General features: G+C 39.0%; 1 protein-coding gene across 13 annotated transcripts in view; it reads left to right on the top strand.

The window, feature by feature from the left end:
* The window catches only part of nfia (nuclear factor I/A), a 699,967-nt gene extending 682,808 nt beyond the window's left edge, over positions 1 to 17,159 (top strand). For all 13 annotated transcript variants that reach the window (XM_080195530.1, XM_080195522.1, XM_080195531.1 and 10 more), the window contains one exon: positions 11,401 to 17,159. In XM_080195530.1, coding sequence (XP_080051656.1) covers positions 11,401 to 11,418 — 18 coding nt within the window. In that variant the 3' untranslated portion in view covers positions 11,419 to 17,159. The remainder of the gene's footprint in view (positions 1 to 11,400) is intronic.
* The last annotated feature ends 2,860 nt before the right edge of the window (positions 17,160 to 20,019 follow it).

The raw sequence follows: 20,019 nt of genomic DNA, 5'->3' as shown, positions 1-20,019 counted from the left end.
TCCGGGGCCAGGCGAACTGTAACTTCATTTCATTCACTTTTTGGCAAAACCACACAGTTATTTGAAATATTTCTTCTTTGCCAACATACGTGAACTCTATAACATCCACATACACGTTCAAGTTTACTTGCATCATATCATTTGCTATGATGTTAGACAAATGCCCTCCCCTTAGGACACTGTAACCAGCACCACATTTGTAACCCATACAAAAACAGCCAACTAATCATTCTCACATTTACAAATCTTTACTTCTGGTTTCCACATTTACTAAATCCTGCAGGTGTCTGTTGCTTGTGTATCATACAAAGAACAAAGAACAAAACAGCACGGGAAACAGGCCCTTCAGCCCAACAAGCCCGCACCGTCATTTTAACATGTCCAAAGACCCTTTGGATTTATTGTGAGATGTATCTTGCTCTCTCTTGCACCGTATGGCTACATCTTTTGTTAATGCCATTTTGTTTTTACTTCTGTCTTTGGAAGTCTTGTGCTATTTTTAACCTTTTTTGACAATCATTAGGAATTTGAACCAAGTCAGAAGCAAAGTCTAAAGAAGTCTTAAACCTGTTCACAGTCATTGAATTAGTTTTGAATTTACTTATACCCATCTTATTACATCTCAGTTTATATATCTTATTCAAAAGGTAATGGTTTGTCAGTACTACACTGAAATATCCATTTAGATTGGCACGCAACCTTGGAGTGAGACTTTAACCCAGATGTAAGTGCACTTCCAACTGAGCCAAGTGTCCAAAATAGTTTCATGGTATAATACCCAGCGACTTGCTTCAGAACAAAAAATGTTTCCACATGTCACATGTGGTTCTTTTACGAATCAACTTAAAATATGTGTTCTCTGGTTACTGTCTCTTCTTCCATTGGAAACAGTTTATTTTTATTGATTCCATCAGAAATGTTCATGATTTTGGATATTTCCTTCAAATCTTCTCTTCACCTTCTAGGGAAAATAACCACATCCTCACCAAGTCTCTCATCCCATGGTACTTCATCTTTCCTGTACCCTATCCAAAGCCTTGACATCCTTCCTAAAGTGCAGTACACAGAATTGAACACAAAACTTCACTGAAACATAGTTTTATAAACAAGCATAATTCCTTGTTCCTGTTATTGATGCCAAAGATCTCATAATGCTTTTTTCCAAAACCAGCTTTCTCAACATGTCCTACCCATGCGTGTGTCTATTTCACCAACCTGTTACTATTCCCCGCTAAAATTCCTATTTTTGTAGCATCTGAAATTATATCCAGCGTACCAAGGTCCAAGCTATTAACATATATCAAAAAGGATCCTAATACTGATCTTTGGGGAACATCATTGTACATTCCACCACGCCCAGCTTGAAAAAGAACAGTTCATCACTTTCCATTCAGCCCGCAGCCAACTTTTTATCCGTGCCACTGTCCCTTTAATCCCATTGGTTATAATTTTGCTAACAAGCTTATTTTGTGTTATGTTATTTTAAAAGTCAACATATGCAACATTAACCACACTACCCCTATCAACTCTCTCCATCACTTCATCAAAGAATTCATTCAAATTATTCAAACACAATTTACTTTGACACATTCATACTAATTCTTGTACACTTTTCCAAGTTAATTTTGATCCGGTTTATTTTCTCTAAGTTTTCCCATGACTAGTGATAAGGTGACCAGCCTATAATTGTCAGGTTTATCTCTTGCCCCTTTTTTCAACAGGTACAATACTTCCAGTCTCCCAGTCCTCTGACACTACAACTATATCTAAGAAAGATTGGAAGACTGACCAGAGCCTCTTCAATTTCCACCCTTGCTGTGTCCAATAACCTAGAATTCATGCCATGCAAACCAGGACTGTTTTTCTTCTATAGGTTAGGCCATGCTAAATTGGCCCTCAGTGTCCCAGTGTGTAGGTTAGATAAATTAGCTGAGCTAAATGTGCAGGGTTACAGGGATAGGACAGGGAAGAATGCCTGCAAAAGACACTCTGTCAGAAAGTTAGTAATGACATGATGGGCCAAATGACCTCCTTATGCGCTGTAGGAATTCTATGATCTATGGTTCTATGTACTGCCAACTTTTAGTTACATCGGCTTTATTTTTATCCCATTCAGTATCACTAGTGCCTCCTCCTTTACTGCTGCACTGGCAGCATCCTCTTACCCTGTTGCAAAATACTCATTTAGAATCTCAGCCATGTCCTCTGCCTGCATGACAAGATCTCCTTTTTTGCCTGTAATCTCTTTCTTGAATATGGTTTTATTATTTATATATTTGTAACAGATGTTTATGCTCCCTTTTATGTACGCTACTAACCTACTCCCACACTCTCTCTTTACCCCTTGGTCTGCAGTAAGTTTGGGAGAAGGACTTGGGTGGAGAGGGACAGGAGGTTAAGGTGGCATCCTTACTCCCTTTTGGCCTCCTCCACCAGGATCTCCAGTGTTACATCCGAGAATCTGTGCTCTCTCTCTTCCAGTCCCTGAGCTAATGTGAAACTGACCATTGGGTGCCAAACAGAGCACTCCATATCTTCAGTGGAAGTCAGCGTGAGGAGCTCACATATACTCTCCCATTAAAATATTGTCTACCGTATACTTGCAGCTTCTGGTTAGCATGTGTAGGTATGTTCAAATCATAACGATCATCAAATTAACCTGAAAATTATGTTTCAGATGAGTGTTTCTATTAGTGCAGCACCCAGTTAGCACCTCTTTTCATATTTCGGTCAAAATAACCCTAAGCCATTATCCTCTAGGGAGCTATAGTTTTGAATGTCATTCCTTTCTCCTTTTGGGAATGTCTCTACTCAGTATCCAAACCATCTTCTCTTTGAAGGCCTTCTATTATTCAATGACTTCCACAAAGCTTCCATATTACCTTCCATTTTTCTATTCCAAGTCACGTGGGTCAGACCCTTTTTAACTCACTGAAATTAGTCATCCATTGGTTAAGTATTTTTATGTTTGATTCTTCAGTGCCCACTTCAATAATTCTCCAAAATCAGTTATATTATGATCACTGTTTCCTAGACGTTCTCATGCTGAAACATGCTCTACTTATTCCATTTAGTTCCCAGAGCTAGCTCCAGTACTGGTTTCTTTCTCATTGCACTAAAACACAGTGGTCAATAAAGTTCTTTTGTACGCACTTAAGGAACTTTTTCCTTTCTTTGCCCTTTACGCTCTGACTGTTATTAATATTGGGATAATTGAAGTCCCCCATCTCAACAGTACAGTTCTTGCATATTTCTATGACTTGTCTGCATCTCCTTTCCACTATTGGTGGTCTAACTGTGTTGACCTTTATTCTAAATATTTTTAAGACGCGGGTTGATGGGTTTTTCATAAGAGAGGGGATTAAGGGTTATGGGGAGAGGGCGGGAATGTGGAACTGAGCCACGACAGATCAGCCATGATCTTATTGAATGGCGGGGCAGGCTCGAAGGGCTAGATGGCCTACTCCTGCTCCTATTTCTTATGTTCTTATGTTCTCTAGTCATATCCTTCAACCCCTCCGCACCACATGGTGATATTTGGATCTCTCTTCCTTGCTGCATGTGTGTTATAAACATAACTTAATGCCTTAAAAGCCTTTCATCTCCATTTTTAGATGAGTTTCAAGTCTGCAAAACCAAGTGATTTGGTTTAAAGCCCATTTTTGACTGCCTCTAGGACTTTTTATTTGAGCAAACATGCTGTAAAGTGGATAAATATTTTGGCCATATTGTCACAATGCTCTGCAATTACAGTGTGATGGTGGTATCGTTGCACAGTTCCAGAAGATAATTATTGCAATTTTATCAAGTTAGAACTTTCATTTCTTAGGCAGTAACCCAGTCAGTCTATACTATATTTGTTAGTGAGGTAAAATTTGTATTGTTAGTGGAATGTGGGCATGACAGCGAATATTAATGTTGACTAACTGAAAATATTGTTGGCATGTGTGAAGGAGAACCTTCACTGCAAGAATGAAGGTTTATAGCCTTTTTATAAGTAGTTCAGTGCTATGGTAAAGATTTGTTTTCTTAATTACTTTAAGAACAGGGTGGGATTGTGGTCGGTGTAGACTCGATGGGCCAGATGGCCTCTTTCTGCACTGTAGGGTTTCTATGATTCTAACATATGCCAGTCATACTAATAAACATTCAGGACACCCATAATAAATTGTTTCCTTTTAAGTGGATTTGTCCAGAATTGTATTTGTTTAGCCCCATATTGGCAAAGAAAGAAGTGAATACTATAGCACTAACACAGCACAAGTAGTGAAGCTAAAATTTAATTTCTGTTGCAAACTTTTAAGAAGAAGGAGCCTTCCTTTATGCTCTGGTGGCCTACTGTCTCCATTGATTTTGGTCACCACTTCAACATTGATCATCAGTGAGGTCTTCAAGCCCATAATCCTGAACTGCAGTGAGATGGGGTGGGATATGTGAGAAGAAATGATGGTAGGTTAGATACTGCCGTGATGATTGATGCCTGTTTTGTATCGGCAAGAAAAGCCCTGCTCCTCTGGACTGGTAAAAATTTCCCCTACAATGCCACTTTCCCGAGCCAAACATCAAATGACATTTCATTACTGCCACTGTAAGACATTTCTTGAACTAACAGCCAGACACACGCAGAGGAGCTGCACTGCACAGCAGAAAAGTACAGAGTCAGCAAGTTCTATTGATTAAAAACTAACCTTAAAGTGCCTCCCTGAGCATGTGAATAGACTGTAAATGGGGAAAAAATGTCACAAGTTGATTTGTAGAGCTAAATGAAGCAACCTTCACATTGACTTTTAAGAAAATATGTAATAAAATACAATGAAACAGCTGAAGTATTTCATCAAATGTTAATAGCTGGAAAAAAAGAGGAAAACCAGTACGTGGCTGGAGGTTTTGTTTTTGTGTGAAAATCTTTTTGTGTGCTTTTTTTTGCGTGTTTGGAGAAAAATGCAATAATTAAGCCATTGTCGAGTTTTCCCATATGCTTGAGAAAGACAAATTAATTAAATATACAACAGCATTGCTTTTTGGACTGTGGTCTCATTTACAGCATGGCCATAAATTAGACAGAATAAATACTTCAATGTGTCGGCAGTAGAGCTGCTACGTCAGAGCCTCTCGAAGGCTGGTGGGTGGAGAGAAGAGTGTTTCTTGATAATGATAGTCACGTCTGGGTCTGTCTGGTAACCAATGGAAACCAGACATGATGTAACACCAGGATGAACTTGAACTTGGGGGACTTAAAAAGGGAACAATAGACCAGAGTAATCAATAAAGCATATTTCTGTGAAGGATTACAGCACTGCTCTTGGATAACCTTGCCTGCCAGGCAGTGAATAGTAAGGAGTGGGAAAGAGCCTTGTTTTAATTTCAGAGGATGGGCAGAAGCACTGCAAACCTACAGTGTGCAGTTATGAGGGAAGGAAGGTGCTGTGTTCAATTGCACCCCCTGCTGACAACAGTTAGTAATATTTTACAGAGACCGTGGGCTTTTTAATTAAGAATGCTGGCAGTACTACAGTTTGCACTTCAAGTTATATCTCCTTTCTTGCTCACTTTAACTGTAAACTCTGTTTTTAAAAAGCTGCCCCAGCACACGTTGCATGCATTTCTTTCCTTCTCTTTTTGATTAAGAAGCTTCCCTGTTATATATTTTCATAGGGCAGTAAAATTTGGGTGACCAAGTACAGTGATGGTTAAATAGATGCATCAGGCGTGTTGATTAAAGTTTAAAAAAAAACTTGGATAAAATATTTAAAGCCCATAAAAGGTTAAAATACTTCAGCTGTGTGACAAGAACAGTTAAATTAAATATGCTTCATTGGCTGACAGCCAATTTATTAAAACTACATAAATGCACCTTGTCTTTTTCTTTTAAAGATAATACATTAAATGTAAAACATTCCATTACTAATTTTTTTCCTTCAAACAGTACTTTTTTTAATCAATTAACAAAGCAGCTTAAATGGCAAGATTGAATACCAATTTTCAAAGCGTACATACTAAATACCAGCCAATAGTGGTTCTGCTGAAGCTGCAGTATTCCCCTTGCATTGATCTGCTAATTGATGTTGAGTTGCATTAAGATCTGTGCACTCATGCTGATTTTGAATAGAGAACCTTACACTTTCAACTTTAACCCTTTCCAGCACAGACTGTACTTAGAACATTGAACATAAAACACTACAGAGCAGTACAGGCCCTTCGGCCCTCAATGTTGCACCAACTAATCTAAAGTCCATCTAACCTACACAATTCCAATATCATCCATATGTTTATCCAATGACCATTTCAATGCCCTTAATGTTGGTGAGTCCACGCCCTTACTACTCTCTGAGTAAAGAAATGTATGGCAATAGGTCATTGTAGAGGCAGATATAATTTTGTCTTTTAAAAAACATTTAAACAGTTACATGAGTGGGATGCTTATAGGGGGATATGGACCAAACACGGGAAAGTAGGACTAGCTTAATGGTAAAAACTGGGCAACGTGAACAAGATGGGCCAAAGGGCCAGTTTCTATGCTGTAAACCTCCAAGGCTGTAATGTAACAGTATGTCACTGCATTTGTAATCTAGAGTGTTGAATCTACAGAACATGAGGTCAAATTCCACCATGGCAGTTTGAGAATTTGAATTCTAATTTTAAGAATTGAACCAAAAAAAGTTGGTGTCAGTCCCCAAGGTTGTGCGACAGTCTGACCATTTCATGGTAACTTGCACTGGGGGTAAGGTTTGGTGGTGGGGGGAGGTGGTCATTGCTGAAGATGGGGTGGATGTTTTGGCAGGGACAACCCTTGTTTGGGTGCCCAATTAGGAGGGGCCCTTTGAGCACCAAGCCTACAAGGCAGTCACCTGTTTTTGCTGGGCAGCCTCCCTTGGCAGGACTACAAGGCAAGAAGAGGACCAACATTCAGACCATGTCCCCCCCCCCTCACAATTCTTTGGCTGCCCCACTGCATGCCAGTCCACGCTAAATTCCATCCAATGTGTCCAGTTCTGATTCAAACTGGAAAAAAAAAGTTGCTGAAGATGAATGGGTGAGCATATTGGCCAGTGCAGCCACTGGCATCTTGTGATTGGGCTGGATGTGGCTGCTTTCAAAGGAGAAGAGATCACCAGCAGGAGACATGATAAAGATCTTCAACTGGGAAGAGTTTCAATTAGGTGGATGTGGACAAATTGTTGTTGCCCATTGTTGCCTCCAAAGAAAGGGGGCATAAGAGGGCAACAGTGATCTAGTGGTAATATCATTGGACTAGTAATCCAGTGACCGAGTGCAGTCAAAACCCACCACAGCAGCTGATGCAATTTAAATTCAGTGTATAAATCTGGAATAGAAAGGCAGTTATGGGATCATGACAACAATTGTCAATTGTTGTAAAAACTTATCTGGTTCATTAATATCTTTCTAGGAAGGAAATCTGCTATCCTAGCCCAATCTGATCTACACATGTCTCCAGACCCATAGCAATGTGGATGACTGTTAATTGCCTTCCAAAATAGCCTAGCAAGCACTCAGTTTGAAGGAAATTAGGAATGGATAAATGGATAATGTCTGCATGGGTTTCCTACCACAGTCCAAAAATGTGTGGGTTAGGTTAATTGGCTATGATAAAATAACCCTTAGAATCCTGGGATGTGTAGTTTAAAGGGATTAGCAGGTAAATGTATGGGGTTACGGGGATCGGGCCTGGGTGAGATTGTTGCCGGTGCAGACTCGATGGGCCGAATGGCCCGCTTCTGCACTGTAGGGTTTCTATGATATCTATGACATGCAGCTTTGCCAGCAATGCCTACATTCCATGAAAGAATTAAGAATAAAAATAATCGATAGCTACTAATATATTGTTGAAGTAATTTCTTTACAGTGTTGAGAATGTGGAACTTCCTGCTGCATAGAATGACTAGAGCAGGAAATGTTGAAAGAGAGGCTTCATGCATATGTCAGAGATAAAGAAATAGAGGGATACTGGTGCCGTGTGGGAAGAGGGAAATAAGAGTGTCAAAATTGAAGTATAGACACTGGCATAGACCAGTTGAGCTGAATAGTCAGTTTTTGTCTTGTAGGATCCATGTAATCCTATATAAGAGCCAGAAATTTGTAACAGATAACTTTCAGTGGAAATGCAAGCAGATGTTACACTTTTAAGATGTTAAATTACACACTGCATTAAAATAAGGAAATAATCTGTAACTTTATAATGGAAACTGAATTATGTCTGTTCCAATTATCCCTCAGCCTTTTAACCTCCCTCTGCCGTGAACTAGACTTCTGTTGCTGGCTAGATCAGCATTTATTGCCTGTATCTAATTGCCCTTGAGGTGGTGATGAGCCACCTTCTTCAGCTGCTGCAGTGCATGCACTGTAGGCACTGCCTGAAAAGGAGGGAGTTCTAAATTTTGATCCAGTAACATTGAAGGAATGGTGATAAAGGTCCAAATGTGGGTATGCCGGCGTTGGACTGGCGTAAACACAGTAAAAAGTCTGACAACACCAGGTTTTAGTCCAACCTATTTATTTGATAATATTATCAAATAAATAGGTTGGACTAAAACCTGGTGTTGTCAGACTTTTTACTGGATAAAGGTCCAAGCCAGGACGTTGTGTGATTTTTATGGGAACTTGCAGGTGTTGGTGTTTTGCATGCACCTGCTGCCTTTGTTCCTCCAGGTGTTTGAGGTCACAAGTTGGGAAGTTGTTGTGGAAGGAAGGTTGGAGAGTAACTCCATGCATCTTGCAGATCATACACCTTCTTGCTGTCCCTGTGTGCCAATGATGAAGGGAGTGAATGTTTAATGTGGTGGATGGGATACTAGTTAAGCTTTGTCTTGGATGGTGTCCAGCTTCTTGAGTGTTGTTGGAGCTGCACTCATCTGACAGGTGGAAAGTATTTTATCGCATTACTAGTTTCTTCCTTGTCGATAGTAATAGGCATTAGTTACTCAAGGGGTAAGTTTTCACCTGCGGATTCCTGGGCTCTTGCGTCTGCAGTATTTCAATGGTTGGTCCAGTTAAGCTTCAGGTCAACGGTAACACCAGAATAATGAGTTCAGCGATGGTAATGCCTTTGCTTGTCAACGTGAGATGGCTGGTGATGATAATTTCCTGGCACTTATATGACACAAATGCTACTTGCCACTTATCAGCCTAAACCTGAAGGTTGTCCAGGTCTGGTTGCATATGGGTAGGGACTGCTTCACATATGATGCTGAAAATTGAGTAATCATCAATGAACAATCCCTCTTCTGATCTTTTGGTGGAGGAAAGTCATTCATGAAGCAGCTGAAGATGATTGTGCCTAGGACACTAGCTTGAGGCACTCCTGCAATGATGTCCTGGGGCTAACATGAGTGACTTGCAGTGGCCATAATAATGTTCCATTGTCCTGGATATGACTCCAAGCTGTGGAGAGTTTTTCCCCGATTCCCAATGACTTTGGTTTCGCTAAGGCTCCTCAGTGCCACACTCGATCAAATGCTACCTTGATGTCAAATTCAGTCACTCACCTCACTTCTGGAATTCAACTATTCTGCCCATGTTTGGACCAATGCTGTAAAGGGGGCTAAAATGTCAGTGGCTCGAAATGTCAGTAAGCAGGATAGTGCTGAGCAATTGCTACTTTTTATGAACTGGGCACCCCTGGGCAATTTTCCATGCTGCTGAGTAGATGTCAGTGTTGTAACTGTACTGGAACAGCTTGACTAAGGCATAACTAGTTCCAGAACACAAGTCTTCAGTCTATTGCCAGGGTATTGTTAGGACCTGAAGCCTTTGCTGTATTCAGTGTCTTCAGATACCACATGGAGTTAGGACTGATTTCTATGATAGTGTGGAACTCAGGAGGAGACCAAAATAGGTTATCCACTCAGCACTTATGGCTGAAGTTTCAAATACAGACAAATACTCTCTGTTTTGCACTGATCTGCTAGACTGTGCCATTATTGTTCTTGGAGCCTCTTAATTGTCTATCATTCATGACTGCGTTGTGGCAGAATTGTAGAGCTTTAATCCGATCTGTTGGTTGTGGAGTCTCCTAGCCCTGTCTATAGCTGTTTACACTCTTAATCATGTGCAATCCTGCGTTGTAGCTTCTTCAGGTTGGCCTGCTCAATTTTAGGTATGCCTACACCTAGTATGCTCTCCCACACTCCCCATTGAGCTCCATTGTTCTTGACACTGCACTGTAGATTGACGTGACATTTTAGTTAGTGCTTTGCCCATCTTGTTATCCCAATTGATGTTTTAGGTAAGGTGCTACATTGCTGTTTTCTTTAAATAAAAACATTACTCTGTAGCTGAACTTCAAGACACAGTGTTTCTTGCCTTTTCACAAGTCATTGCCTTCCGTGAGAAAAACTCTGAAAGTGTACCATAATGATGGTAATGCATTGGTTGATGTGCCCAAATTTGTTTGTAATCAACTTTAAATTCTGTAAAATTATTTCTGGATAAGTTTTATTTGGCAATTAGCAAATCAGTCTCTTTTTGCTGCAAAAATGAAACCCACGCAGAGGTTTATACAGCAAGACTCAGTTTGCATTCAAAAACCAAATCTTATTCCTGCAAGAAATAAATTAATCCTATGTAAATGACCCGATTTACGGCATTCGGATGCTTCAACAAACTGATTGGAGCAACATCAAGAACAATGGGATATGCCCTCAAGAAACAATATAAAATCTAGCAAATAAATCAAGCAATTACTTAAATTCCTGTAAGTAGGATCCGAGGTCCACTTAAAAATGAAGTGGACCTATGTCATTTGTGTGATTTTCAAGTATGACGATGAACTGATTGAATGGCAGAACAGGTTTGAGAGGGGCTGAATGGCCCATACCTGTTCCTAAGATGTTCCTCAGATTCTCGTCTTGCACTGCCCAGTTAACGTTGTAAAAGTGTAAGAGGAATGGATTTACATGAAAGCCGCACCATAAAGCTTTGCCTTTCTTGGAATACATTTTGTGAAATAAAAACTTCGGTGGTGATAAAAATGAAAAATGTTGTTAATGCGTACCAGTTCAATTAACGCCTGAAAGAAAAAGCTAAGTTAATAATCCAAGTGCGACCCATCAGCAAAATTATCACAGTTGTGCTCTGACCTGCTATATGCATTTGAAAGGGCAAATGATAATGGATATTCAACTCTCCTAACAGTGTTCCTTTTAGGATCTTGGATAGAGTACATATAATGCGCAATGTCACAGCTTATCCTCGTATAAAGAGCGTAGAGTCATTATTGCAAATAAAATCGATGTTCTATTAATGTTTCATCTTCTACTTCAATTTAACTGCTGGCCAATTTAAATATGTTTTGAAAAAGCTTTAAGAAATGAGTGAGCACTTTTAGTGTGTTATACCTTACTGAGTGCCTCTAAACTAATCCTATGTTTTTTTTTCCTCTAGTCCTGGTACCTGGGATAAAGGCCATAGCTTCCCGCCACCCAGCAGACAGACCACCTGACCCCTTCCCAACTCTGTAACATGGGAGCAAGACATCTTTACTTCAAGCTGTTGGGGGAGGGGAGATCAATAGAATTTCAACAGAAGAAGAAATGACATGAAACAGCACGCCTAAAGGCTGAATGATGAAGACCATAGCAATGGATTTACTTAATAAGAACTGGTCATACTCGTCATTTTTGTTACCGTGCTATTGAAATGTAAGGGTCTGTTACTGAGGAACTGAAATACTTAGGCTCTGTTAGAAATTTCTGAAGTGTTTTAATAGTAGAACATAGGCATAGCAAGGTAGTTTCTCATACCGGATAGAAATAGTCCGCTATCACTTACTGACTGTATGATTATTACACAATTATGTAGAGTCTAACTATTTCAGGCTATCTCCAGCAAGCAGGGAGACCCTCAACAGGTAAAATATTAGTGAAAGATAATGAAACACACGCGTTTTGAAGTTCCATAGCTAAATCCTGCAAGATATAAAATACATCATGGAAATAGCTAGGGCAGCTTTCTCTGCAACATATCACAAAATACAGCTCTTCTTTTTTTCCCAGAAAATGAATTAAACGCAAACCCAGCTATATACTGACACACGTCGGTTATCATGGCTCCGAAAGGCATCCTGAAAGGTATATAAAATCCAAGCATCTCACAGCAAGAAGATTAAAATGCTGCATTCACACCATTTGTTTTTTGTTATTTTTCTCCGACACTTAATAAGGAAAAAAAACGTTAAAAATAAGAAATCCATGCAAACTGGGGAGGATGGTCTGCTTTGATTGAAACTGACAGGAATCAATCAAAAAAGGTTTAATTTTTTTGATTAATTGAGTAAAGTGCAATTTCATTGGATAGTTAAATATCTTTGTATGATAGAGATTGTTGAAAATTCTATTTTTGTTTTCCAAGTCCTCCCACCCCAGGACTCTAAACTATCGGGGTAAAATCATAGCCTTGCAAGAAAAAAAGGGGAGCTATTTTTTGCTTTTTTTATTTTTTTTAAAATAAACTTGCATCCCTCAAGTAAACTGAAGGAAGATTTAAAAAAAAATTAAAAAAAAGCTAATGGTGCTTTTGCCAGATCATGTAAACTACATTCAAAATTATAGCTAATCGTTGTTTTAACTAAGCACATAATAGAAAATCGCCACATCGTACTACAAGTAAATTTCTTTCCAAGCTCAACGACACAGTACATGGATTAAGATCTTGACGAGTTTTTCAGTGTTCCATCTTAGAACGCTGGAATTCAGATCCACACGTTATATCTAGGAATCTATCCATATCGATTTAAGCAACTTGTACATGTAAGTAACAAAAGAAAACACTGCATTGAAATAGATTTTTGACCAAACAGCAAAGCAAACCCTCATCCATGCTATGAGGCGTGCTTTGCAAATATTTAACAAACCATTTTCCCATGGTATACCAACCGTATATATTCTCTGCTTGGCTTGCCAGCCAATCAGACATTTAAAATGCATGATCTAGTGTTAGTGACTAATTTTTATATAGATAATGTAGGAGAAATGTATAGTGCATTAAGACACAAGAAATATAATCCCTATTCCGGGCACTTGCCTTTTGAACCGTACTTGTTCGGCCTAAGAAAAGGGCCTCTACTACTGTCCTATACAATCAGTAAACAGAAAGTCTTGGGAAGACACTTTTGCTCCTCACTTTTTCCCTAATGGAATAAGTTTCTTGATTTGCACGAATGATATTAAAAAAAAATTCCGCATCAATGTGCCTTGCCCTGGATAGCAATTATACGTGGAATCATTGCACATGTTCCTATAATGTAACAATCCTCTTGGGTCTTTTCCTGGTGTAGCAATCAGAGACACTTTTTAAATGCGACATTGATGTCAGCCATTGTAAAGTTTCAACATGTAGAAAACAAATCAGTTTTTCCGCAGATAGGATTAGATTTCATTGTCCTGTACGGTCAGTGCTTTTGAAATCTGTAGATGCTAGTGTATCAATATTTTTTTTTGGATGTCGCTACGTTTTAATATTATTTGGTGTCTTCCTTTGTTTTCCCAGATATATGAAAAAAATATGCAATACCTGATTTATCATGTAGAAAATGCTTAGCAAGTTTTACTTTTAATTTTTTTTATTTGACCAAAGTTGGTGCTGCTGTTAACGCAGTCTGTTAGGTGTTTGTCTTGTAAATTGTAAACGCTGAATGCACAGACAGGAAGGGCTCTCCTTAGAGTGGCAGTAGAACTGTGAAGCACTAAGCTGAACCCTGCTCCAACAAATTTCAGAACAGTTTGTTCACATTTGAGCCTTAAACTTTCATTCAAATCCCAGACCCATTTTTTTTCTCAGCATAGCAGACTGCAAGGAATTTGCATTCAAGAAAATCAAACAAAATGCCCATTTTATATGCACATTTGAAACTTCCAAGTTTTCAAATTGTTTACTGATTATGTATATTAAAATGATTAAAACAAGTTTCTGGATTTTGATAGGTGTCTACTAAGTGGTGAGTAAGTGTTCCACAATACTGTATTGTGTGATTGTAATTGTTCGATGTAATTTCTTGTAATCCACATCCTTAGCCTTCCTTTAGCACGTAGCTGGGCATTACATTGACATATGTGCACTATAAAGAGCAGCTTGCAGTGCTTCACAGTGAAGGGAATAGCACGGACAAACTTTTTTTGTAAGAACCTTGTCAAAAGCCAAGGTTTATGAGTAGAATTGGTTGTACATACAAAATAATAAGTAAAAGAAATTGCACCCTGTTTTTAAAACAGTTTAAAGAAAAAGCAATAGTGCGGGCAGTTTTTTTTTTATTTTTTTTTGTTGGTGAGTGCGATTAGTCGTGGCTGCAAAGCGAGGAAAGGAAAAAACTTGAGCTGCCCATTCAGCAGATTTGTAATTTGTATGTTGTATAGTTGTATTAATTACACTGATTTAATCTGCCCTATTTTGTAATGCAGGAACTTTTGTAACATTGTTAAAATGAGAAAAAAAATCTGTCAACCTAGCTTAGTGGATTTTCTGATTGTTTGTTATAAGGCAGCATTCGTAGTATTGCTATTCCTCTGGGAACTGGATTTGAGTTATAAACTTTCCTGTTTCCTTTTTTTGTATGTATTTAAGTACTTTATTTTTCTTCTTGATTGGTATGGCATATTCCTATACTTATAAAGTATAGGCTACTGAAGAACCATTGTAAATGGATATTACATGCTGTATTTTTGAAGGTATTTGTTGTTCCAAGTCTGAAAGATGCTAGGGAAACCTGAACAAATTTAAAGTTTAAAAAAAAGGAAAAGTTTTTTTTAAAAGGTTTGAAAAAATGATAGTGTGTAGGCAAAAGCGTAAAGGATGAAACGGACTGGGGTTGTAAGTATTATTAAGCTAACTCTCTTTCACAGTATCATGCAAAGAACACAACAAAATGAGAATTCAGTTTCATTCTGGAGGTATAGACAGCATGTCATTCTGTTAATCCAAGGGATGTGTGATTTTTTTCTTCCTTTCCCCCCCCCTCAAGCTGGGTAAACATTAACCCTTTGCGTATTGAATTATCTTTGCATCATTTTAGAATGTAACCTTAGAATGTTGCTAAGGTAGATAAAGAAAACAAGCTTAAAGTCTGCAACATCCGGTTAGAAAATGTATGTTTTTTATGTTTTTGTAATTGTGCAACACAATGATCATGGGTTTTTGTCTGACAATAAGTCTGTGGTTCTGACTGACCGACTTCAGAGTCAAAGTTGAGCTTAGTCAAATAACAGTAGAGCCAGACTAGAAATTGCCCGAAGCGCTAAATCGACTTTTCTTCACCAAAAAGGGAGGGAGAGGGATAAAGACCACACAAGAATGAGATTTCCTCTCAAAAGCATAGTTCGCAGAATTCAGTCAGCCTGCAGGAATATGCAAGTTCCAAGACAGGTTTCCTCACCTTTTTTCTTCATGCATATTGCAGCTTTGTAGTGGCAGTGTTGTTAAAATATATACTGGACAAAAAAAAAATCAGATACACAGCTTGAGACAGTTTTTTTCCTTGTGGTGATTTTTGGAATGTCAAACAATATTACACTTTGAATTGTGTCTCTGGAAATATCTTTGATAGAAGGCCTCCATGGAACAAAATACCATAAGAACATGACTTTGAGATTGGCTTGATAATATAAGGAAAGCTTTAATGGCACCTGGCAGGATTCAGATGCACTAAAATAAAGTCTTGTCTTGAGAGTAATGCATGCATCAGCGTTTGACAGTAAAATCCAGCTTCGCAGCTGCAAACCGAGGCTGTATAACGGTTCAGCTCGTAACTTAGGAAGTATTTTTAATAAAAAAAAGTTTTAAAAATGTTAGCAGCCAGTACCGAAAATTGCTTTGATGTGTAGCAGGTAACATTGAAGCTGTTCCATAGCACTTAATTGTAATGAATACTGTGTCATCAACTTTATAATTAAATTTACTGTTAAATGCAAGTCCATTACATGGTGCTATTACAGGCTGGCAATGAAATGTGACAACTTGGGCTCACTTCACTTGCTTTATGACAGTGTAAATGTGTAGCAGTGTTTTCTGCATGGGAACTATGCACAAAATCTATGGTTAACCTTGGTATCTATTGAGTTTACGTCAATCCTTGCCTTTTGTCATTATTATAAATGCCAGCTTTAGATAAAAGAAAGAAATAAGAATACCAGCATATTACCTGAAACATTACAAAAAAGTGGTGCCTGTGAAATCTGTATTATATGAATCTTCTGAACTACAATTTTCTACAACGGTCGCCTTCGCTGTCTGTCAGAACCTTCTCCTGATGATTAAGCAAATGTAAAGTAACCATACAATATTACTGCATGCTATTCCATAATGCTTATTGAGCTGTATAAATATTACTCAAGTTTATGTTAGTCATTTTTTTTTCCTGACTTGGTTCTTGTCAGATAGTTTTAAAGATATTTCACTGAGAACACATCTGTCTATTTTTGGGGGTGTTTTCAGTATTTTTCGAGGTAATACATTTACTTTTTAAAGACATTTTCAGTATTACTTTTTTGTTTGTTTATTTTGCTTCACCCTAGGGGGTGGGCACAGTTCAAAACTTAGAAACTGTGTACCCGACAACACTTACCTGACAGTTACCTACAAGTGGCATCGCACGCGATTCAGTTTGATTTTGTTTCAATGACGTCTGTGCATTTACCGTCCCATTACTGTGCAGCAGTGCTGTTTTGTCTGGGTCAGAAGCTCCTTTCCCAACAGAAGGACTTAAGATAACTTCAGATTTTTTGGGAGCAGGTAGCACTTTAACAGGCCGGGTGAATGGGTACCAGTGCCCACCCCTACCTTCACACCAGAGCACGTATTTTTAAAATGAGAAAAAAAAAGTGGCTGTTTAGTTTCATGCACGGTTGAACATTTACTTTAGATAAATTCAGTAAAAATGTTGTGCCTCTAGTACTGGCAATGATTCTGTTCTCGTGGTCATTTTTTAAAAAAAAACGTGTATGTGAAAGTATGTTATTGGTTGAGAAACACTGTGGGCATCAATTCTTACTCAACTAAATCTCTGCAAGTTTTGAGCTGGTGTGGATTAGTTTAACTCTTGTATTCAACCATTAGTGCTACCACCTTCTCACATTACAATACGATTACTGGAAGCAAGTGCTGCATTTCCTATGCAACAAAAAAAGGAAAATAAAATGCTAATGCTACTGTAATCTGCATTCATGTCTCATTTTTATGGTAAAAAGTCTGACAACACCAGGTACACCATGTAGAAAACTGGGGAGGGATGGAGAATATTCCTGTCCAAATGCATAAGAAAAACAGGAAATTTTTTTTTCATTTTTACAGGATGCAGGTGTTGCATGTTGGAGCGGCATTTATTTATTGCCCATTCCTAACTGCCCTCAATTTCAGAGGGCATATGAGAGTTAACCACATTCTGGGTCTGGTGTCACATTTAGGCCAAACTAGGTGCGGGAAGCAAACTTCCTTCCCTGAAGGGCATTAGTGAATCAGATGGGTTTTTACAACAATTAATAAAGATTTCATGGTCATCAGTAGACTTTTAATTCCAGATTTTTATTGAATTCAAGTTTCACTGTCTGCCATGGTGGGGTTTGAACCCAAGCCTCCAGTGCGTTACTTTGGGTCTCTGGATTACTAGTCCAGTGATAATTTCATTTTGCCACTGTCTCTTCTGTGTGATAGGCAGCAAGCGGATCTTCTACTACCTGTTTGCCAAAAGTTGAATTGCATTTGCTCTGTCGCCTTACTTTGCCTCAGTACCTATACTTTTCTATGTTTCCAACTGTTCAGCTTACAGTACTGCCAAAATGGTAGAGTCCTGTTAGCAGTCTCATTGCAGAGCTGCTTTTGATTTTCTTAAAATGTTCCTTTTCCAGAATTTCTTCCATGAGATGATAATGGCCACTATAATTGATTCAATGTGACTTGTTTCAAGACATTAGTGACAGCAGCACCTGCTACATAAAAGCAACTTTTCCTTTTCTCTTTTACATACAAATTAGGAACAGGAGTAGGCCATTCAGCCCCTGGAGTCTGCTCCGCCATTCAGTAAGATCATGGCTGATCTGATTGTAACTTCAACCCCCTCCCCTTTTTTTTGCAGTCACCTCCTAGATACTCAGGAATCTATCTAGCTCTGCTTTAAAAACATTCAAATACTCTGCTTCCACACTGCTTTGAGGAAGAGAGTTCCAAAGACATAAGAACATAAGAAATAGGAGCAGGAGTAGGCCCTCTAGCCCTTCGAGCCTCAGAGGAAAAAAGTCTCATCTCTCTTAAATAAACAACCCCTTATTATTAAATTGTGAACCAAACTGTAACTTCTCCTAGGAAGGGAAACATCTCCACATCACCCTGCCAAGACTCCTTGCAATCTTAAAGCTTTCAATCACATCATCTGTTGCTCTCCTAAACTCCAGTGGAAACAAATGTACCGGGCAGGATTTTATGGCCTCACTCGAGCAGGACCAGTATTTCCCACCTGAGGGCAACAGGCATTTCTGTTGTCCGCACCCCACCTGCTTTGATTCTGTGATGGGTGAGACAGAAAAATTCTGGCAAACCTTTCCTTCAGAAAACAACCCGCCAATTCCTGGTATTAGTCTAGTAATCTCTCAACTGGTTCAAATACATTTACATCTTCTTAAATAAGGAGATCAATTACGTATGCAGCACTCCAAATGTGATCTCACAAGTGCACACAGAGGCAGCCATGATCTTATTGAAGAGTGGAGCAGGCTCGAAGGGACAAGTGGTCTATCCATGCTTCTTACTCGTATGTTCGCAATCAGATGGGTTTCTACAGCACGGAATGGTGGATTCATGGTCATCGTTACTGAGATTAGCTTTATATTATAGATTTAGTCATTATTAATAGAGTGACATTACCACCATGCCCCTTTCTCTCCCACATATAACAATCAAATTTAATTGAAAAAGCCATACTTCGACTTAGTTTCAAAAGAAAACTAGAGTGGCCCTTCTATCTTAAGATAGTCAGGTACCTTCATTTGAAAGTTCATATGCTACATGAAAGATTTTAGTTTCAGTTTATATATTTATGATTTTTTTGTAATCATTACAAAGCATATACAACACAGAAACAGGATACACAGCACAACAGGATGCAAAGCACAAAATAGGATATAAAGCACAGGAACAGTATACACTGCACAGAAACAGAATATACCACACAGAAATAATATCTGGCCACAAACAGGATATACAGGCCAGAAACAGGATGTACCATACAGAAACAGAATATCCGGCACACACATACGATGTACCACACAGAAACAGAATATACAGGACAGAAAGAGGCTATACCATACAGATACAGAATATCCGGCACACCAATGCGATGTACCACATAGAAACAGGATATACCGCATAGAAACAGGATGTACCGCACAGCAACAGGATGTACCGCACAGCAACAGGATGTACCGCACAGCAACAGGATGTACCGCACAGCAACAGGATGTACCGCACAGCAACAGGATGTACCGCACAGCAACAGGATGTACCGCACAGCAACACCCAAAGGCCTGAACAGGGTTACAGAATTGCCTTTCAGGCTTCCTCCTCTAAACTCCTTCTGCCAGCCTGAAAGTTGGGGTGGTCAGAAACCATCCCTTCAATGGTAAATAATTGGCCAGTTAAGGGCTTCCATTTGGGCAAGACCAGCCTACACATTGCTCCTCCGAAAGAAAGTTGGGATGAGGTTAGAGCAGGCAAGGGCCTTCTTGGAAGGGCATGTGAAAACTGTTATGGCCATTTTACATTCCCCCACCAATTCTGCCCTGTGGTAAATAATCAGATCCAAGATTGGTAATCCTGTGACGAGTAACTCATCTCCTGACGCCCCAAAGCCTGTCCACCATCTACAAGTTCCAAGTCAGGAGTTTGATGGAATATTTTTCACTTGCCTGAATGAGTGCAGCTCCAACAACACACAAAAACCTGGACGCCATCTGAGCAAAGCAGTCCACTTGATTGAAACCCTATCAAACAGCTTAGACATTCACTTCCTCCACCACTGATGCA

The sequence above is a fragment of the Carcharhinus amblyrhynchos genome, chromosome 9 (assembly GCF_965287045.1).
Source record: "Carcharhinus amblyrhynchos chromosome 9, sCarAmb.v2.hapA, whole genome shotgun sequence".
Taxonomy (NCBI): Eukaryota; Metazoa; Chordata; class Chondrichthyes; order Carcharhiniformes; family Carcharhinidae; genus Carcharhinus; species Carcharhinus amblyrhynchos.
The sequence above is the reverse complement of the archived record's forward strand: the minus strand, read 5'-3'. Positions and strand labels throughout refer to the sequence as shown.